Source organism: Typopeltis vanoorti, chromosome 10 (genome assembly GCF_054136105.1).
Source record: "Typopeltis vanoorti isolate ZY-2024b chromosome 10, IOZ_Tvanoo_1.0, whole genome shotgun sequence".
Classification (NCBI taxonomy): Eukaryota; Metazoa; Arthropoda; class Arachnida; order Uropygi; family Thelyphonidae; genus Typopeltis; species Typopeltis vanoorti.
The window spans coordinates 96,032,114-96,055,881 of NC_143558.1; the positions used below are offsets into that span (position 1 = coordinate 96,032,114).

A 23,768-nucleotide genomic window follows, 5' to 3' on the forward strand; every position below is an offset into this window, starting at 1 on the left:
AGGACAGAAAAGTAATCAAACAGATATATGTAAGACAAATGTGATATATAAGAACAAATAATAAGGAAGAAACCATACATATTAGATGTGGAGTAAGCAGGGCCAGTCTGAGAGCATCTGATGCCCCTAGGCAAAGAAAATTTAGGCACCCCTATACATTGTCTCTCTATATATATATTGTCATATTCACACAAGCACATATACACCTACACATGTCGATATTTATAAAAATAATATCATTATGAACATTAAAATATTGATTAATCAAAACCAATACATTTGTATACATATGTACATGTATACAAAAGCCCTAGGTTATTGCCTAGATTCGCCTAATGATAAAACTGGCCCTGTGAGTAAGACAAGGGTGCATATTATCGCCATTGTTCTTCAACATATATATTGAAAATACCATCAGAGAAGTTAAAGAAAAAACAAGTAGTGGCATAAAGATTGGTGGAGAGGAAATATTTTGCCTTAGATTTGCAGATAATATTGCATTCATAGCAAAAAGCAGAAGACTAAAAAAGTTAATCAAAACAAGAAATGAAATATTCAATAAATACATCATGAAAATAAATGTTGAAAAAAAAAAACAAAATTCTTCTGGCAAGCAAGAAACCAAAGATCATAAAGAAAATTAAATTAAATGGGAAAGAGATAAAACAAGTAAAGAATTACAAATACCTAGGGAGTACAATAAATGAGGGAGGAAGATCAAAAGAAGACATAAAGATAAGAATAGGCATAACAAAAAAACAATTCAATAAAATGGAAAAGATATTAAAAGGAAACTTAAGTCCACAACTAAGAAAAAAACTTCTAAAAACTTATGTGTGGAGTATAGCACTTTATGGCATTGAAACATGGACAATGGGAACAGGAGATATCAGATGTCATTTGAAATGTGGTGTTGGAGACAAATGCAAAAGATAAAATGGACAGACAAAAAAATCTAATATAGAATTGCTTAAGGAAGTAAATGAGCCCAGAACACTGATAAAGACATTAATAACAAGAAGAGACAGATGGATTAGACATATCTTATGACATGAAAGTCTGACAAGAAGAATAATGGAAGGCAAAATCAAAGGGAAAAAAAAAGAGAAAGACCAAGGAAAAGATACTTTGATCAAATAAACAAAGCACTGGACTAAAAACATACCACAAAATAAAGGGGAAAGCAAACAGAAGAGAAGAATGGAAGGAAATGCTGCTGAGCTACCAATCATAAGACTGATGCAATAGAACAGGGGTTCTCAAAGTTTTTAAATTTTGTACCACATAAATAAGAATCAAAAAATATATGTACCACCATAAAAGCATTTCCTGATTAAAAATCAATACATTCCAAATGGAGTGTTTATAATCAAAGAATAAAACACTTTAAATTTACATTATTTATTTATATTTGTAAATGAAACTTTTACATTAAAATGAAATATAGTAAATGGTGAGTAATAATACATGAGCAAATATTAAGGAGATTTATTATTGGTGAGGATTAATGCAATGGATGAGCCTGTTTCATTGTAACCAATTTCGATATGTCGGACTTTATCTTCATTAATTTCAAGCGTAATTCAGGTTCAAGTTGCAACAGTGTCCTATATTTATTTTTAATTAATATCATGGCTGAAAACCCAGTTTCGCAAAGATATGATGTGTTGAAAGGCATTAAAAATTTTATGGCTTTGTCAGAAATATACTTATATTCATCTGTTCTTTTTAACCAAAAAGAAGAGATGAATATAAGCTATCTTTTTTGAACTCATTCATGAGATTTCTGTCACATGAAACATCTATGAGTTGATCTCTTTCTTGAATTGAAAAATTATCTAGCACAGTATCCGAAAAAGAAAACGGATCTCTTATCCAACTTTCATTTTCTAAATTTTCAGGAAAGTAGGGATGAAAATTATTAACAAGTCCTATGCAGTGTTTTTCTAATCTTCAATTAGTTGTTCATTCAGTGACAGATCATTTTCCTGGAGATACTCTTCTAATGTTGGTAATGTAGCAATTTTCTTCTTTTTCACGTCCTTAATTATGTATTCTAGTTTTTTCACAGCTGCATTTATTTTGTCATGTACAGTAAAGACAGTTATATTGGAACCTTGTAAACTAGAATTCAGTTCATTTAGTTTTCCAAAAATATCGGCTAAATATGCTAAACGTGATAGCCAGAGTTCGTCAGTAAAACAATGGCGGAGTTCAAATTTGAATTCTGACAGGAATATTTGGACCTCTGAACGTAATTCGAAGAGTTGAGTTAAAACTTTTCCCCTTGACAACCACCGCACTTCTGTGTGTAAAAGGAGTTCATTGTGGTTACTGCCCATTTCATTGCACAAAATTGTAAACAGTCGTGAATTTAGGGCCCGACATGTAATAAAATTCACTACCTTCACAGATTGATCTAAAACAGTCTTTAGTTCTGTGGGCATTGCTTTGGTAGCTAGTGCTTCAAGATGTATGCTGCAATGTGTAAACTTGGCATCTGGTGCAAATTCTTTAATTTTAGCGAAAACACCACCACGACAACCTGTTATTGAATGTGCACCATCAGCACACACACACCTACACATTTTTTTCCAATTTATTTCATGGCCAGTGATAAACTCATTAATTTTCTTAAAAATCTCATCTGCTGTGGTACAATTTGGAAGAGGCTCGCAAAATAAGAATTCTTCATCTATGACTTGTTCTCTTTCATATCGAATATAAGCCATCAACTGTGCAAAGTTGTTTACGTCTGTACTTTCATCGAACTGAATTGCAAAATATTTGCTTTGCTTTATATTTTCGATTAGTGTTTGTTCTACTTGAGCTGCCATTTCGTTAATTTGTCGCGAAAAGTGTCATCTGACAAAGAAACAACATTCAACTTGGCTGCTGCTGTGGGGCCAAGAATAGACATCACAATGTCTTTCGCTGCAGGTAATATTAAAGTTTCTCCAATAGTATGTGGTTTTGCAGTTTGAGCAATTCTCAAACTAACCAAATATGATGTTTCCTCTGCTCGTTCGTTAATTGTAGTAAAAGAATGAAGTAAACATTTGTTAATTTTCATTTCAGTTCGTTTTCTTTTAAAAAAGTCGAGAGGGTTACCTTTTAAACAGGCGTGTCTGTTTTGAAAATGCCATAGCAGAAGTGATGGTTTCATTGAGTGATTCGAAAATTGTTCGTAACAAATAACGCATTGGGGTCTGGGGTCGTTTTCATCCTCATTCTAAAAAAATCCATATTCCAAATAATTTTCATTATACTTTCTTGTAGCAGTAGCATTTCGTTTTCTAAATGTTAAATAATATCTTTATGTTAAATAATAACTTTCCTTTATTTTTTTAATGGAATATCACATAATTATCTTAATAAAATACATTTTCACGTAAAATAATATATTACTCCTAAACTTGCAACAATCTATTGCTTTTGTTTTTCATTATGTTATATGTACTTTGTTAATTATAATTTTTTTAATATCATTATGAAATTTTAATAACATACAAAAATACTGTTTCAAAATAAATATTAAATATGAAAACTCTTATGACATGCTTTCACATCCGAAAATTCACATAAAACTGCAATAAAATTTATTTGTTCGTTTTATTCGATTCGCCAAGCTAAATTCTTAGAACAGTCTACTCGTTACAATATTAAAATACATTTTTCTGAACATTTATTTAAATACTTTGTGTAAAAATTGTACCACCAAAAATAACGCAATGTACCATTAGCAGGACATGTACCACAGTCTGAGAAACGATGCAATAGAAGAAGAGACTTGAGAAGAGGCTAAGAAAAATTGTGGAAAAGAAATTAGAGACAGACAAGCTGGGTTCATAATCATTTATAATGTTCCATTATAAATGATTATACAGCAATTACAGAGAAAAATAAATACAAGGTGTGACAACTTAATTCCTGGAATGCACCTGTAAAAAAACCTACATTTGGAACTATACATTAGTGACTACTGTCACCTTCGAATGCATTTATACACTGGTTTAGAAGGTGTTACCAGAACTCTTTTTTCCAGAATACTCTTGGGTTCCTTTATCACTTTATGCTGAATATCAGCAATGTCCGAAAATCTTCACCCTTTTAGTGCAGTCTTTAATTTTGGAAACAGCTAGAAATCACAGGAAGCTAAGTCACATGAATAAGCAGGATGACCTAATTCGATAATCGATTTTTTGTCTACAAAGTCTCTCACGATGAGCGCACTATGGCTTGCCGCATTGTCGTGATGGACGATCCACTTGTCAGGCCACAACTCAGGTCTTTTTCTCTAAACAGAATCTCTTAATCTTTTCAGTACCTCTAAATAGCATTGTTGGTTGACAGTTTGTCCCTGTTCAATGAATTGATAGTGGACTATCCCCTTGTGATCAAAGAAAAACACCAGCATGGTCTTGAACTGTGAACGTGACATTTGTGCTTTTTTTCAGACATGAGAACTCGGAGTTTTCCATTGCATGCTCTGGTGTTTTGTTTCAGGATTTTACAAAGCACTAGGTTTCGTCACCCATAATTACTCTCGGAAACGTGCTTATTTGCAGTTCAGTTGCAACTTAAACCTACCACAGCTTATTTTCATTCATCAAGATCCGAGGCACAAACTTTGCAAAAATCTTTCGCATAGCCAGTTCTTCAGTTTAAATTACCACAATTGTTTCTCGATTCATTTGCAATTCATCAGCAATTAATGTCACACTTAATCATCTCTCAGACCATAAATCTCGCACTCTGTTCACATTTGCGTCCATCATTTTTGTTTTTGGCTGTCCACTTCTGGGGTCATTGTTCACATCTTCTCACCTACCTTTGATTCTCTTATGCCACTCAAAGATACCTGACTTTTTCAGGGCATCCACACCATATGCCACTTTCAACAGCTCCAATGTATCAGTAGCAGCTTTGTGAGATTTTTACACAAAATTTGATGTTAACATGCTGCTCCAAATTTCGATCATACATTTTTATGACAAAGTTTACATGCAGATCTCTATTGTTTTTGCAAAAGCCAACTAGCAAATGGCTCTATCGGTTTGAGGTTTATGCATGTTAGTTAAAAGATGTACAACCACGATTACTCACGTGACTCCAATCAAATCAACCATACAGGTGACACTACACAGCCCCTTCTGGGAATTAAAATGTCACACCTTGTACTTTCTCATAGACAGGCTTATACGTTGGTTATGCATTGTTAAAACACTTAAGGAATAGAACAATGTAGTTAAGGATATAAATTAAATTAAACTTTAATAAATATTTTCCAATATTTCGGCAACGTCACATTGCCATCTTCTAAAGGAACTTACAAAAAAGTTACGTGCACGTAGGCACTACAACACAGAAACTGGGAATGAAGAGATGAAGCTATTGTTCTCCTAACAGTCCTGATGGTGCCCTCTAGTGGGCTAAGTAGGTGTTCTTGGCCGTTGGGCTGAAGGTCTGCAGATGTAGGCCTCCCAAATTTGGGGCAGTCGCATACAACCAAATTTGTTGAGGTTTGGAGAATTTCTTAGGGCTGAGGCTGATTCCATAAAGAGTCTTTCAAATTTGTATTTGCTATGGTGTATCACTGTAGCTTTCTTCCACCGTATTCTGTGGTGTGTATCCAGAGCATGGTCCGCAAGCCCAGAATGACTGTATTTGTGAAAACAGATGTAGTCCTTGTGTTCCGAAATTCTGATATTCGCTGTCCTGCCTGTTTGGCCAAAGTAAGACAGTTTACAACTGCAAGGGACCTGGTAAACACCAGGTAGGTCTAGAGGCAGTGGTTGGTCTTTAGTCGAGCGGATAAGGGATGCCAATTTTCTGTAAGGACTCCCAATTTACGGACTCCCAAAAATACACAAAGAAAATGTGCCATTATGTCCCATAGTGGATGGCATTGATTCCCCCACATACAAATTAGCTAAACATTTGGCCAAAGAGCTCACACACTATACTGACAACACACCATCACGCATAAAAAACTCAGCCCATTTCAAAGCCAGCATAGAAAACCTTACACTCCAACATACTGATGTCGTGACGTTCTATTTTCATGTTATGTTCTAAATCCGCCATCTTGGTTCAAGTCACTCTTATCAATAAAACAACTAATTGCAAATTGATCACCGATCCAAAAGTAGGGAAATTTATAATTATACTGCGCCACCCTATTTTTAGATTAGTCTATATAAAATAGTAGGATCAATTCTTAATTAAGTTAACAGTCACCGCATTTATTTAGGCCGAATTATTTACTATTCCACTTGGGGTTCCTGCAAGATTCGAATATTTATGAACGGTGCAATAAAAAGGAATTCAGGCAAACACAATATTTAGATTAACAAAATAAAACATTTAATATATGATATATATATAACAAATACAAGAATACTGCTTTAAAATGAAACAATACAATTAACTTAATACATCTTGCTAAGTCACTCATGCCAATTCAATGTTCTAAACTTTCACATACAATTCACAGATCCAAAATTACAAGTTTTCTTAACTCAAGTTAATAAATCAAAACTTCTCGTTTGATCAGTCTGCACACATCTATCAGTTGTACTTAATGTTTATATTCACAGCAGGCACTAATCAAGGTAGACAATATTCCAAGCAATCTTATTTCGGACCTTGAACTTCAAAGATACGCTATAGTTAATGCTAGAATAAACATGTATGACTACTCTTACCAGATACAATCTTCAATACATCAATATATTGCGAGCACACTTATGAATTAACTTATTTGAGCTAGCAGAACACATTAAATAAAATTCTCCAACGCTTTAACTGAACTACTGTTAATCGCACTTCACTACTCTAAACAACAGCAATAAGGTACTGATATCCTTCCTTGTTTACTTTTCTGCAACTAGTTAAGTTCATTATAATTCTTCTCAGGGCAACATAGAATTAAGACGTAATTCTAAACTAACTGGAACTAATCAGAATTTCCCATTGAATGTCCAGTTCTTTATTTATCCGATTACGACATCAATTTCCTCTATAACGACAGCTGATTTCACTTGCAGCTGAGTATAAGTTTCACTACGTTTTTTGCTTCTTCTAAACACTATGCTCTTGAATTTCTGCCTTAAAGAATTTATAATTTTCTTTCACTTTCTTGCTTGTATTCTACCTTCCTTCAGGCTCTGCAAAACTCTCCCCTTTTCTCTCATTAAAATTTCTTTTTGCCCTCTCTCTTCCTTCTCGGTTCCAAGGTCACGTACTCTTCGACTCGTGCTTGTTTATTTCATGCGTCTCCATGACAACGCATGAACGCAAACATTTCGCTAATGTAATACAACGCTATACTACTACATAAGTGATTACATAACGTTAAATTTTTACAAATAAGAATAAACAGAACATTTGAGCTACTTAATCAGCTCTTTCATTACGTATACAATTATTTATAATAACACTTTTCGTTACTTTACATATATATATTTTAGTTATCATAAATTTCTACACATATTATTATTTAATAAATTAATAGTAGGTTAAGTTTAGAATAAATATATAAATAGTAATCCTTAATTAAGGAACAATAAATAATTTTTATACAAATTATGATTAATACATAGTAAGCAATGTTAAATGTGAATAAAAAAATTAAATTACACAACATAGTTTCATTCACAATTTAACACTGACATAATGGTCAGCTTTGATGTGTCCTCTTTATTTACAAATGTCCCACTCAAGGAAACTTTAGAGCTAATCCAAGCTAAATTATCTCCTGATATCTCAGCCTTATTTCAGTTCACAATGAACTCAGGCTATTTCGTTTGGCAGGGAAAATTCTACAAACAAATAGAGGGGACAGCCATGAGTTCACCACTCTCCCCACCCTTGGCCAATTTCTTTATGGAGACCTTTGAAGAAAAAGCCTTAGCCTCTGCCCCACAAAAACCAACCATATGGCTTCGCTACGTTGATGATGTGTTCGCTATTTGGCCACATGGCTCTGAAACACTTCTCTCCTTCTTAACACACTTAAACAACCAACACCCCAGAATCAAATTCACTCTGGAAAAAGAGGAAAACAACAGCCTCCCTTTCCTAGACACACTAGTCACCCACCAGCCTAATGGATCCTTGGTTTTCTCAGTTTACAGAAAACCCACCCATACAGGCAGATACATTCACCAACAATTCCCCCCCCCCCCCTCACAACAATATCGAGTAGTGAAAACACTATACAAAAGCGCTAAACTAATCTGTTCAAACGACTTGGCCCTAAACATTGAACTAAATCACATCCTCAACACTTTCTCAGCCAATGGCTATCCCCCCAAAAAAATCCAAAAAATATTAGAACCTACAAACCACAGATCCCCCCCCCCCCCACATACACAACAAGGATTACTCTAAATCCATCACCATTCCCTACATCCAAGGCACCTCAGAAAAGATTACCAAAATCTTAAAAAAACATGACCTGACCTCCTGTTACAAACCTTACAGAAAATTGGCATCCGTTATCCGCTCCACTAAAGACCAACCACTTCCCCTAGACCTACCTGGTGTTTACCAGGTCCCTTGCAGTTGTAAACTGTCTTACTTTGGCCAAACAGGCAGGACAGCGAATATCAGAATTTCGGAACACAAGGACTACATCTGTTTTCACAAATACAGTCATTCTGGGCTTGCGGAACATGCTCTGGATACACGCCACAGAATACGGTGGAAGAAAGCTACAGTGATACACCGTAGCAAATACAAATTTGAAAGACTCTTTATGGAATCAGCCTCAGCCCTAAGAAATTCTCCAAACCTCAACAAATTTGGTTGTATGCGGCTGCCCCAAATTTGGGAGGCCTACATCAGCAGACCTTCAGCCCAACGGCCAAGAACACCTACTTAGCCCGCTAGAGGGCACCATCAGGACTGTTAGGAGAACAATAGCTTCATCTCTTCATTCCCAGTTTCTGTGTTGTAGTGTCTACGTGCACGTAACTTTTTTGTAAGTTCCTTTAGAAGATGGCAATGTGACGTTGCCGAAATATCGGAAAATATTTATTAAAGTTTAATTTAATTTATATCCTTAACTACGTTGTTCTATTCCTTAAGTGTTTTAACAACACACCTCGTACTTGTGTATTTAAGCTGTACATCAGGAGTTAAAATTATAGGAAATATAGAAGATGGTTTGATGTAAAATCAGGTGTAAGACATGTACCCACATTATCTTCACTCTTCTTCATCATCTATATGGATCACATTATGGAAGAAATGTGGCATTAAAGCTAATTAAACCTAAACAAATCTAGTGCAAGTCTCCAAGATTCTCTGATAAAAGCTGTAATAAATTTCGCATGAAAATCAGCAGTAAAAAAGACCAAAATTATGTAACCAGGCAAGAGCAAAGAAAACTTCAAGTGCAATTCTCAATGAAGAATCTACAAAACAAGTAAAATATTTCAGCTATTTAGGCACAATTCTTAGTGAAAACAGAAAATTAAATATGGAAATAGATAAAAATAAGCAAAGCAGGTACGGTGGGAAGCTATATGAGTAAATTTATATGGAATAAGAAAAAAATAGCCAAAACAAACTAGCAGCATACAAGAGGGTGTTCAAACCAGTTCTAATTTATGAATATGAGAGTTCAATCTGAAAAAAGCACTTGATCAAAGATAAGAAACTACACATGAGAGTTCCGAGAAAAATTAGGAGCCTGAACAGATGACATCAAGTGGCAAAATCATATTAAAAATAAAGTTGATATTGGTAACGTTCAAGAATGTGTCAGAGCTAATCATGTAATAGGTGGCATGGTCACTTAAACAAAATGGGAGAGGAAAAGTTAGCATTTGATGCCAAGTTGGCAAGAAAAAAACTTACAGAAAGACTAAGATCTAGTGGAATTTCAGTCAGAAGTGCCTTAAAAGACTGAAATATTAGACATGCCAATATTGGAGTGATGATAAGTAAGATTAATTTGGAGGAAAACCGTTGATGTTAGATTGGTAATAATGTAAACGTAATCATGTAGTACTGTCAGAGTAACTTGTACACCACTTGAAGATACATATCAGGAAATTGATAATAATGACAGAAATTCTACAAAGAATAAATGCTAGGAAAACCTAAACTGCAAAAGTGTCAATTCTATTCCATTAAAGTACAGTTGCAGTATAAACAATGGTGAAATCTAAGAAAAAGTGGAAAGGTAGTTATTCTTTTCCTTTAAAGTATTGTATAGAGCTCAGTCAATTGTAACGAAACCTAAAAATTACCAGCTTCACGATGTAAGTGGCATTAAGAATATGAGAGTTCGGTCTGAAAAAAGCACTTGATCAAAGATAAGAGAATACACATATGAGAGTTCTGAGAAAAATTAGGAGCCTGAACAGATGACATCAATAAATAATAAATAATAACTTTCTACAAAACAAATGAACATTTTTTGCACTTCACTTTTGGGAATAAAGCACTGGATTAGAAAATCTAATTACTGTTACATGAATTATAAAAAATGCTTACCATGCTAATAAGTACTAGATCAGTAACATTAACATAATTTAGTTTAGGAAATACATCCTCAGCAGTAATATCTATGGCTGTATTTGTTGCTGATTTGGAAATCTTCAACTGCGGCTGTGAATCATCATCCTTATCATCATCTATTTCAGTTTCAACCTAAAATTTATATTCATAAACATTACCATTGCTGCAATATCCTTAATCAGAAAACATAAATAAAGTGTAAACAAAAGATTAATAAATATGAAATATGTAGACACTCAGAAATCACACCCAATAAACAAACTAACAAAATTCTTTCTTCTTCACTTCAGGTCTTGATATCCAAAAGGAAGGTTCTCTTCAGAAAATCACAGATATTACCATCTATGTTAGTTTTATTCTCCTGCTTATGCACCAAAGGAAATTTCTGATATCTTTAATTTTCAGCAAACTTTTCAATAGGACAATGCTACTTTGCATTAGTTCAAAAAGCTCCCCCCGTTTCTTACTTTAAATATCTTTATTCTCTTCTTTTAGCATGAAAATCTTTTAATATTCTTTATTCCTAGTGTTTTCTTTGTTTCTCTCTTTCAAGATTTATTACACTAAATAATCTCAACATAATTTAAGAAAGCATCTCGACATATACAGGGTGTTCGGGATAAATTTGACAGTTTCGTAAGGAAAAAGAAAATCTTCTTTGTATCTATTAAATTTAATGAATTGACAAAAAAACATTACAGGCAGAGTTAATTACAATACTATCAACAAGATTTACTCAAAATAACCACCATTAGCATCGATCACAGCTTCAATTCTGCTTCGGAACCTCGAACAAGCTGATGCTACAGTCTCCCTGGGAAGGGCCGCAAAAACTGTTTTAATTTTATCCATTAACTGGGCTTTTGTATTACTGGAAGTGCGATTGGTGTCTTTTTCAACTGCGCCCCATACAAAATAATCCATGGGGTTAAGGTCTGGGGAGTTTGGAGGCCAAACATTTGGACTGGTGAAGTCGTAGAAATTTTCAGACAACCATTTTTGACTTTTCCCAGAGGTGTGGCAAGGGGCCGAATCCTGCTGCCATACATACGGCCTACCATTGGCTACCCTTGTTATCCAGGGCTTGACTACAGTTAGCAACTCCACGAACAAAGCCCGAATTCCAATGCCAGGGTTCTTCAACACCTGTTCCTGCAGATTTGCGAGGAATTCTGCTGTACGAACGCAATCAGATCGTCTGCTAGGGATCTTTCTTCTTGCTACATCCTCGTAGTCACCATTGCAAGTCTCTAGTTCATGCCTGATTGTTTTTACTGTATTCAGGGAGCATTGGGCAGCAGTCGTAATATCCTTATTTTGATGGCGGGCACGAATCATCATGATACAAGTTATTCTCTTCCATGATTCAGGTGGGTTCCAGCTATCCATCCTTTCTGACATCTTGTATATGAATGAAGAAGGGTCCAAACTTTTAAATGAAGAGAAGTGTGTGTTAATACATGTAACTTACGGAAAAATATAATTAATTATAAATTTGTCAAATTTATCCCGAACACCCTGTATGTCCATTTCATCTTCATCATTATACAGCCAGGTGTCACCAGAGAAAACACTGATATACTGAATTTACTCACAATAACAAACTAAAGTTCCCTGCCAAAGCCTCATAGCAAAATGTCTTGCAAAATAATATTCACTATAGCAAACTATCCACTCTAACAAATTATTCCAATGAGTTTATTATAATTCCAATGAGTTTATTATAATGAAAGTAAACTAACATATTGCAAAACAGAGATATAATATACATTTTTGAAAATTATGGAGACAACTACCGCGTTTGAGTAAAACTTTAGTTTAATATAAACTAAAATCCACATTCGACATTTCGACCTTTATATCAAGGTCATCTTCTGGAGCATATGCACTATATATAGAAAACAAGCTGCACTACAATCTATATGGTTTGTTAAAATAACTGACCAACCGTTACAACAATTATTGGCCTGACCTCTGGTGGAGAAAAAAAAAAAATGATATATATATACATCAATGCTAGAGTCCTATCATTAATATTATCTATTGGTTGTAAAATTACATTGGGAGCAACAACAACTCTTATGTATATATATTAACATCATAATTATACATATACATTCCAACCCCTTAGTATGGAATGGATTCCAATACTGGCTGAAGGTTGCCTAGACTCCTGACGTATGCTGGATACTAAGTATTAGGTAGGCTGAATGTGTGCCATCCAGATTCTTGGAATTTTCATGCCGCCATTATTGTTGAAATTTGGGTGGTTTATCAGAATTTCGCAGGCTTCCTTAAATTTTCTTTCACACCAGGTTTTTGTATGGTGTAAAGAGCAGATATTTTTCCAGTTGATTTGGTGTAAGGTGTTGAGAGCATGATCTGAGAGGCCTGCTTCATCATAATGGTTATATTTAATGTGTCTTATGTGTTCTTTCTTACGTATAGGGATTGTACGTCCTGTTTCACCAATGTATGGTAAGTTACAGGTGCAGTGGATGCAATAAACTCTGGGATGTGCCAATGGGAGAAGAGGGTCCTTAGAGGAGTTGAATATGTTTTTAAGTTTAGTAGGTGGTTTAAAGGTGGCATTGAGGTTATAATGGTGTAGGATTCTGTTGATTTTTTATGATAACCCTTTAATGTATGGGATGGCTATGGTTTTACTGTAATCTAGATTCTTTTTTGTTGATGTTTTATTAAGTATTTTATTGATGGTATTTTTGTTATAGCCATTATTTATGAATATGTCGCTGATGATTTTTAGTTCCTGTTTCAGAGCTTGATCGTTAGAGCAAATTGTTATAGCTCTGTTTTTAAGGGTGTTAATGACTCCATATTTTTGTGATATGTATTGGCCAGTGTGTGTCGGTTTGTGGTAGACCATGAAGGATAGAGTGCCTGAAGGAAGACGTGTGACCAGTGTATCTAGGAATGGGAGCGAGTTCTGGTTTTCAATTTCAATGGTAAATTGTATGCGTTCATGTTGTTTGTTTAGGTGGCTAAGGAATGTGTTTAGCATTTGTTGCCCATGCAGCCAGATAACGAACACATCGTCAACGTATCTAAGCCACACTGTAGGATTTAGAGTGGCGGAATCAAGAGCATTTTGTTCAAAAGTTTCCATGTAGAAGTTAGCGATTGGGGGGATAGCCCATGGCCATACCTTCTTTTTGAAGGTAAAATTTATTTTGCCACATGAAGTAACCCAGACCATAGTACATGGGCAAAGAGGGCCATAATGTCGAGCGGAAATTTGTTCCGTGATTGTATCATTGATTGGGACATTTGTGAAAAGGGCAGAAACATCAAAATTGACTAATAAGTCGTCTTTGTCGAGTGTTATGTTTTTAATTTTGTTTATAAATGGTTGTGTGTTCTTTATGTAGGAGGGGGGAATGACCTACCAACTCCTTGAGTGTTGACGCTAATTTCTTGGCTAAGTGGTAATTAGGGCTATCTATTTCTTCCACAATAGGTCGAAACGGCACATTTTGTTTGTGTACTTTCGAAGCACCATATATTCCGGGAGAGGCAGGTGTAGTGGTGTATAAGTTTTTTAACTGTGTCTGATGGCCATGAAGTGACGAACTTAAGTAGTTTCTCTGTTTTATTCTTTATCCTGTTTGTTGGGTTGTAGTTTACTAACGGATAGGTGCTGTTATCGGAGACCAGTTGATTCATCTGATGGATGTACATTGACCTGTCAAGGACAACAGTGGCAATGTCTTTATCCGATTTCATTATAATTATGTCTTGGTTGACTTTCAATGACTTTATTGCTGCTAATTCTGTTTTTGTAAGATTGTTATGTATGGTTTTCTTACTGTTCAGAATATTGCTGGTTTCTAATCGTATTTTATCGGCTATATTGTTGGGTAGGGACCTAATGCCTCTTTCTATGTGGTAAATAAAATCTAATTTATTTACCTTTTTAGGTGCTATTGCATAGTTAAGGCCTTTTTCACCAGAGGTCAGGCCAATAATTGTTGTAACGGTTGGTCAGTTACTTTAACAAACCATGTAGATTGTAGTGCAGCTTGTTTTCTATATGTAGTGCATATGCTCCAGAAGATGACCTTGATATAAAGGTCGAAACGTCGAATGTGGATTTCAGCTTATATTAAACTAAAGTTTTACTCAAACACGGTAGCTGTCTCCATAATTTTCAAAAATGCATTCGGATCACCATGTAAGCCTAAGAGATATAATATACTGTTCTCATGCAATTAAGAAATGAAAGAAAAATATGGAAAAAAATTAAATATAATAACAGCATTAATCAGTGATTAATTAATAATTCCTGCTAACAGTTTACCATTTTGAGAATGACAACAGCAGAATAATTATACAAAGGATGTTGTTTGGAATTGCAGCCATTTCCTTTAGTGTTACACAGTGATCAGCATTCATTTTACACAAATTATGGACTCTATAACAATGTTATAAATAAGGCCATCATCTGGAGTACACACACACACACACACACACACACACACACACACACACACATAAGCAACACACTATGTTGTGTTACATTTAACACAGTACGCTGAAGAGACAATGATTTCATACAGTTATTCTACTGGCCTGACCTCTGGTGAAAATAAAATTACAATAAATAAATGAAATAAAATAAATTAACTACATCAAAGCTATATTCTATTTAATATAACATCAGAAAAACATTCTTAAATATATATATATATATATATATATATATATTATCACTCATATTTACTCAGTATATAATGTTATTTAATGACTGAAAACAGAGGTTTTAAGTTTAATTTTATTACTACACACTCTGAGAACAGACTTCATCAGGTGTAAGAGAACAGGACATAAAAATCAGAGAGAACCGTACAAGTACTGGATTTCTACATCGCAGAATGTATTAAACAACAGAGGTTAGCATTTAAATGAAAGAAAGAACTCTGGGTGTAGCATCATGGGCATGTGTGCATGTAAGGTCTCGCGATCTCCAATATTGAATGGCAGAGCTGCGAGAGTCTGGTAAACTATAGCTTAGGTTGCTATCAATGTGAATGGGGTCAAGATTCTTAGATTTCCTTAGATTCTAGAATCCGTCTCTCTAATTCGTCATAACATCTATGAATGTTGTTAGTTAAATCCCAGTATATTTGATGTGGGAGGATTCCTTCATTATAGTTTGCCGAAAATAATACATGGTTGGACAAGGTGCTGGCTTGGGTTCTGTTGTAGGAGATGTCTCTTTGATGCTCTTCTAGGCAGAGGTCGATGGATTTTTCCGTTTGACCGTAGTACAGTTTACTAAACAGAGTGAACTCTGTAGACACCAGGATATAGAAGATTATTATGTCTATCCTTTGGACGGCTTAAGATTGAGCAAAGTTTGGGTAAAGTAGTGAAAAAAAGTCTTGATTTAAATTTAAAAACAGTATTTACAAACGGAAGTCCTAATTAGCAATGGGAAGTCCATTATCTCCGGTTCTTGCAAACATCTATTTTGAAGACTTCGAAAAGGCAATTTCTTCCTCTCCGTTAAAACCGAAGATATGGCTTCACTACATAGATGACGTATTCCTGATTTGGCCACACAGTCTAGATAGCCTCAAAATTTTTCAAAATCACCTGAACGATATACATCCAAATATTAAATTCACATATGAGCTAGAAGTGGATGGCTTCCTTTCTTTCTTGGATATTCTACTAACCAAATCAGCTGAACATATCAAATTCTCCATTTTTAGAAAACAGATGCGCACCAACAGGTACCTTCACACGGCCTCGCACCACTATCCACCACAACAGTTCGGCATCATCTCAACTCTGGGTCATCGAGCAAGATCTTTGTTGTCAGACGAACAAGAACTTCACAATGGACTCAAACATCTTCAAAATACCTTCAAGAACAATGGATACTCTAGGAGAACTATAAATAGAATATTGTGTAACCGTCACTCATCAACACAATGAAGATACAACTAATTCCATAGGCTGCATTTCCTTACCATATATTAGCTCTCTATCACCAGTTTTAGCAAAAATTTTAAGGAAATACAATATCAAGACTTTTTTCACTACTTTACCCAAACTTTGCTCAATCTTAAGCCATCCAAAGAATAGACATAATAATCTTCAATATCCTAGTGTCTACAGAGTTCACTGCGTTTGCAGTAAACCGTACTACAGTCAAACGGAAAAATCCATTGAATTCTACCTAGAAGAGCATCAAAGCGACATCTCCTACAACAGAACCCGAGCCAGCGCCTTGTCCAGCCATGTATTATTTTCGGCAAACTATAATGAAGGAAGTCTCCCACATCAAATACACTGGGATTTAACTAACAACGTTCATAGATGTTATGACGAATTAGAGAGACGGATTCTAGAATCTAAGGAAATCTAAAAATCTTGACCCCATTCACATTGATAGCAACCTAAGCTATAGTTTACCAGACTCTCGCAGCTCTGCCATTCAATATTGGAGATCGCGAGACCTTACATGCACACGTGCCCATGATGCTACACCCAGAGTTCTTTCTTTCATTTAAATGCTAACCTCTGTTGTTTAATACATTCTGCAATGTGTAGAAATCCAGTACTTGTACTGTTCTCTCTGATTTTTATGTCCTTTTCTCTTACACCTGATGAAGTGTAAGCATTATTCAGTCACTAGATCAAGGCATAATTGCTACTTTCAAAAAATATTACGTTAAGCACACTTAATTTATATTGGATAAACTAGAAAATAAATCAGTAACTGTTGTTTGAAAAAAAAATTCTATTTTGGACTGTTTAAATCATGTTGCATCTGCTATCATTGAAATAATACCACAAATTTTAAATGCCTGCTGAAAAGCAGTTTGGCCTGGATATGTTGCAAACAGTGCAACCATTCAAACATCCACATTATTAGCTGAAATCATGATATTGGTGGAGAAGGTTTTGATACATTTAGCCATTATGATGTGGATGAATAGCTCGTGGATAATGTCTTAAGTGACAATGATATTATTGGATATCGATTAATTTTAGATATCGTCGAAGATCCAGAAAACAATAGTGAAGCGGAAGAAAAACCTATCCTCCTCACTCATGCAAATATAATTTGAGAAGATCTTGAACTGTGAAATAAATTGGAAAATCATTTTCTTGCTAATGACAAAAATTCTGAACGAGTCTTTAAATTCCAACATGAGCTGAAGAACTGTATGTATGTCTGGATATCGCGAGTTGTATAAAAAATTAGTAAAATCATCATCGCAAAGTGTAATCACTGATTACATTATCAGAAGAAAAAAATCATCACAGAACGAGGGTGAAGCTAATTCTGTTTGTGAAGAATCATTGCCTTTACCATACAGATCGCATGTGCCTATCTCTTCTGGTGATGAAAGTGATTTCGCACCAGTTCGCAAACGTTGCCGAATATTGTCTAATAGCGATGATAATTCTCATGAGAAAATGTAAAAAAATTGTTACTTTTCAATAAAATTAAATGAATAAAGCTTTAAAACAAACTTAAGCATTCTTATTTTCCTGAATATTTATAAATCTTTTTATGCGATTTTAGGTTTATTTTAATTCATTGCTTCAGTTTTATGGGGTTTTAGAAAACTATGGAACATATCCCTAATTTTTCAATGTAAGTTAGGTCTTTTTTGTGCAATTTTTATATGCTGTTTTCTGTGGAACGTATCTGCCACATAAAAAGAGACCCGACTGTATCTCTAATTATATGCTAAACTGATGTCCTATGGCAAATAACCTGATATTGATAGTCACTTAATAATCACAAAAATAAGGCTATCCAACTAACAATAAATCTGTGAAAAATATAATAAATAGAGTAAAAATAGGAATAAGGAGCATCAGCTAACTATGTAATTCTTCAACAGATATATAATTAGGTAAATAAGAGCTTACAAAATTCAACAAGAGTTTAATAATTTCTGTTGACATGTTGAAACCTTTTGATGCTATTCTCTTCAGTATTAATTTAATATTAACATAATTAAATTATTATGTTAATCTAGTTCACTTATTATAAATATACGCAACTTTTGCACACGAGCTAATATTAGTATTCAAAAGATTTCTGTCTATATTAACAGAATCCATAGTTCAAAAAACCAGTAACAAGTAACCTAATCAGAGATAGAAATAACTGTAGACACAAAGGCACAGTCCTTTCCCTTTGGGTGCAATATCCAGAAATGATGAAAGCTGATATTTTCATAACCTCTTATTTGCTTTTGAAATTTTTAAAATTTCAGATAAACAGCTCATTTACATGGTGCAAATGGAATCTTATAAAATTTAGAGTATAATGCATAATGTATTTAATTAGCAAAGTGTAATAATGCAACATGTATTTAATTAGCAAATCGGCAAAAAACAAAGTCACCCACTATATTCATTGTTAGTTATTATCTATATGGACCATATCAGGAAACAGAGTATGAAACTTAATTCTTTACTCTATGTAGATGATATCAGCCTCTTATAAAATAAATCAAGAATGTGAATGCAGAACTACTCTAAGATGATATGGTTATTTAAACTGAATAAGATATGAGATTAGCAAAACAAGTGTTTGAAAGAAAAAAGATCAGGGGAAAAACCATTATACAGAACTACTATAGAAAATGGAGGAGAAGGAATGGAGTGTACTTTCATCAACAAAACTATGGATAGGATTGGAAGTCTGTGAGAGCAGGTCATTTATATACAAGAGGAAGTGAGTAAGCAAAAGAACAGAACCCTGGGGTACTCCTGCACTGGTAGGGAAATCTGAGGAGAGGAAGCCATCCACCATGACACGAAGTGAGTGACCAGTGAGAAAGTTGGCAATCCAGTTGAAGAGTATGGAAAGCAGGCCACAGGATGGCAGTTTAAGTAAGCCCCTATACCAAACCTGATCAAATGCCTTTGAAATGTTGAGAGCAACCAAATGAGTTTCTCCAAATATTTCCATAGCTTGAGTCCAGAGGTGGGTGTGAAAGCAAGAAGATTGCCTGCAGATCACAAGTAACGGAATTCATACTGCTGCTCACTGATTAGTTGGTAGGTCTCTAGGTGGTTCAAAAGTTGGTTGTTGATGACCTTCTCCATAACAGTAAAGAGAACAGAAGTGAGAGCAATTGGATGGTGGTTTGTTAGTTGACTTTTATCACCTTTCTTTGGGATGGGCTGGATGTGGACCTGTTTCCATGTTATAGGGTAGATGCCAGCTGAATAGGATATTTGAAGAGGCAATACAGGATAGGTTTTAGTTCTGGGGCACAATGTATGCATTATTCAAATAACTTTTGAATGAACTACTGATATATTACAAAATTTACTTCTCAACTTCATTTTCAGGCAATTGAAGTGATGGTCTATGACTTTTGGCAGAATAGCAGAGACTAATTTGGAAGGAAAGTGTTGAACAGGAATCTAAAAATGATATTATTATTAATTATGTTGGATTGTCATAATATATGTTATCCTTAAAGTTATAAATAGAAAATAATAATGATATTTCCTTAAGCTTTGTGTTATTTATGCAATAAAATATTATAAATTTAATTTTATTCTATTACACTTCAGTTCTGTAATGATAAACTGACATAAGATACTATAAGTTGAGTAGATAATAGTAAAGAAAAACATGGTTCTCTTAGACTTCATGAATGTATGCTATAATATCCTAAATGTTCGTTTATATCGTAGTGAATTTAGTATGTCACTCCTCGTGTAGAGTAAAAAATTATCTGGTGAGATATTCTTAAAAATCAGTCATTTTTTATGAGAAGAGTCACAAATCAAAAACAGTAAAAAGAGGAAACACCATTTCAGACTCAAAAACACAAGGAATAAATAAATAAATAAAAATATATATACATAATTAATAATAAGAATTAAAAAAACAAAAAGTAATTTTTGTTTTTTTAATTTGGAAAAACGGTATTTTACCTCTATTTTAATTCTCTTGACAGTTTGTCCTTCTTCGGTTCTGGATCTTTTCTTTAATTCTTCAGGTTTTGGCATAGATTTCAGTATCTAAAAAAAAAAAAAAACTCTTTCTTTCAACTGCAGAACAGATTATTACACATTATTAGTCCGGTCAATTCCAATTAGTTCTGTGATTGTCCCAAAGGAAGTATATAGATTATCACTGATTGTCTTTTGGTGTTTACATCTGTTTAGAAGATTGGTAATTGCATTACTTCATTCATTAACATGATTTTTTTTTTTTTTTTTTTTTTTTTTTTTTTTTTTTTTTTTTTTAGATAAAGAGCCTTTTGGCTCTTTTTAGTAAATGATTTTTTTTTTTAAAGAGAGAGTGTACTCATATTAAAACAATACATCTAGTTAAATTCAATTTAACTAGATGTATTGTTAAAGCATAAAAATGTATATAACGCACTTGCATATATCATCAGGCCTTAAATATTTAAAATAATGACTCAATAACACATTAATTTGTTGGTGTTGCCCAGTCTAAATAATGTTTCACAACAAAATACAGCAGTAATGTTGCATGTTACCTGCAACATCCCTATCTTATCCTCCTACATCTTTCAGTCCTGATACATATTATGATAACAAATCCGAAGTCATAAAAATATGTGACCCCTCAACACTACATTTCAATCTTCTAAAATAATTCCAAATATACAACTATTGTTTTATGATTTATATTTTACAATGTCTCCAAGAAATATAGGAAGATACATCATAATATAAATATGTCTTTCCAGTAGTCTGTGCGAGGTTGTAGAAGCAGTGTTGCCAACTGTCAAATTAAAATAAATATGCCCAAATATTTGAACACAGGAGCTTATAAGTATTGAACTACTAGTTCACTACTCATAAGCTAGTTCACACAGTCCCCAAGAAGACAGTGGGTAATCTAATGAAGTCGAAGCAGTGTTTCTGTGTGTGTTTTTTTATTTATTTGTAAAAAGTAACATCATTATAGCATTAACAGAATATCAGTATCGGTTTCTGAGTGAAGTTGATCTTGTGTAGGTTGTTTTCCTGAATTCTCTGAAGTTTTAAATAATCAAAAATTCTTAGCAGTAATATTATGGGGATAAATGTATTTTGTTATTTTGCCACTTCCTGTTTGATTTCAAAAGTTTACAACCTGAGTGTCCTTAGAGCCAGATCCCAATGCTTCCTTGCATAGTGAGCTATGAAGGTAAGGTTGATTTTCTTTAAAGAACACTAATGCATCCATTAGAGGACATCATTAAGAGCACTTGTGAGGTATTTGCATTTATTCATGACTTAGCTTATAAGATAAAGGGAATCGATGTGCATTGAATTTGTTTCCTTTGGCCCTTTTCTTCATTTGATACATGATTATATATTATTATTATTTTAATTTCAGCAAGATTTTTTGACTTGAAATGACATGAATGCATCCATAAGATGACATTCAAATTTATTTAATGACTGCTTGTAGGATTGAGAATACATTGTCGAGTACTAGATTCTTATCCCTCATATCTTTTCTTTGGCTGATGCACAATACACCTTTTCAGAACAAGTTTGGAAGAAGTAATTCAATGCAATCTGGAAGATTAACAAGAATGTTTTGGAGTGTGTGTATAAGAGCAAACTATTAGTGAAATAAAAACTACATGTTCTGATGTGAAAAATACCATAGACATTTCATTCTGCTTATCTGAAAATATTTCTATAATATTCAAGAATTTCTTCTATTTGTTCTTTCCTTTGAAACACAGTATTCAAAAGGATTCACTTTTCTGCCTACAGTTGGTTGTAATGAAACTTCTGCTCAGAGAAGAAAATGTTATCAAGAACTTATTTACATTCTTTTCTTTACTACTTTTTTTATATACCTATATATATATATATATATTCAGGGCTTGAAAAATGAGCTTGTCAGCTCATCTCACTGTGAGTGAGAATTTTCAGGTTTATTTACATATTATAATAAGTTTAGCTTAATCTTTTATCCAAGCGTGAGCAAACAAAGTTTGAACCTGAAAGTAACTTCAGGAATGGGGTAAGGTGGTACAACACTGGGAAACTCATTGCAAAGGTGGAGAAAGCTCTCATCATTCCTATCTCAGTATCTCCCATAATGTGCAAAGCACATCTCCTTGCAGATATGTGCAATGCTATGCATTAAGACAAGGGCCACTACCCATACCGGTTTCGACCTTTATTGAGGTCTCATCAGTGGGAGCCAGGCCCAGTAGTGAGAGGTCATCTCATCCTATAGGAGTTGCCAAAGGGTGTACAGCCTTATTATTAAATTACTCCGGATTCAGAGAACGATGTTGAGAGTTTATTTTTCATTTGGTTAGACAATAATAAGTTTAGTTTAATCCTTTATCCAAGTGTGAGCAAACAAAGTTTGTGCCTGAAAGTATCTTCAGTACTGGGGTAAGGTGGTAGGGTGGGATGACCTCTCACTACTGGGCCTGGCTCCCACTGACGAGACCTCAATAGAGGTCAAAACCGGTATGGGTAGTGACCCTTGCCTTAATGCATAACATTACACATATCCGCAAGGAGATGTGCTTTGCATTATGGGAGATACTGAGATAGGAGTGATGAGATTTTTCTCCACCTTTGCAACGAGTTGTCCAGTGTTGTACCACCTTACCCCAGTCCTGAAGATACTTTCAGGCGCGAACTTTGTTTGCTCACACTTGGATAAAGGATTAAACTAAACTTATTATAGTCTAACTAAGTGAAAAATAAACTCTCAACAAAAAAATATTTATATATTGCTGATTCTATGACATGTTTTATGCTTTTTTTTAACCTTACTTATCATGCTGGTCATTATAAATGCCTCTTTTATCAATTAGGATAATGAAATATGACCAGGGTCACTTAAAGGTCTCAAAGCTAAATAATTAGGAGAGGACCACCACATGCCCTTTTAAAGAATATGGAGAACTGACCAGAGCATCTGAACTACATATCCAATTCTCACCTTCTTGCTGTCCAACCAATTAATAAGTATCTACCTGGATAATGAATGAATAAGGATGCAAGCTGGGGTAACTCAGTTAAACAAGGCCCACAATTTTTCTTCCAAGAACAACAGCAAACGGTGATAAATAAGCTACTGAAACAAACTCAACATCAGCGGAATTCAGGATAAACATCACCAACATAAGAAATATCAACAAAAAAGAAGTAGAACTGGCAGAATAATCAGAGAAGTACCAGGTTGATACAATTGATGTTACAGAAAAAAGGAAAAACAAAATCAG

General features: G+C 34.2%; 1 protein-coding gene across 2 annotated transcripts in view; it reads right to left on the reverse strand.

Moving 5' to 3' along the window:
- Sym (symplekin scaffold protein) overlaps positions 1 to 23,768 on the reverse strand; it is a 649,809-nt gene that overhangs the window by 375,808 nt on the left and 250,233 nt on the right. For both annotated transcript variants that reach the window (XM_090398863.1, XM_090398864.1), the window contains 2 exons: positions 20,479 to 20,565; positions 10,510 to 10,665 (listed from right to left, as the gene is read on the reverse strand). In XM_090398863.1, the coding sequence (XP_090254989.1) occupies positions 10,510 to 10,665; positions 20,479 to 20,565 (243 nt within the window). The remainder of the gene's footprint in view (positions 1 to 10,509; positions 10,666 to 20,478; positions 20,566 to 23,768) is intronic.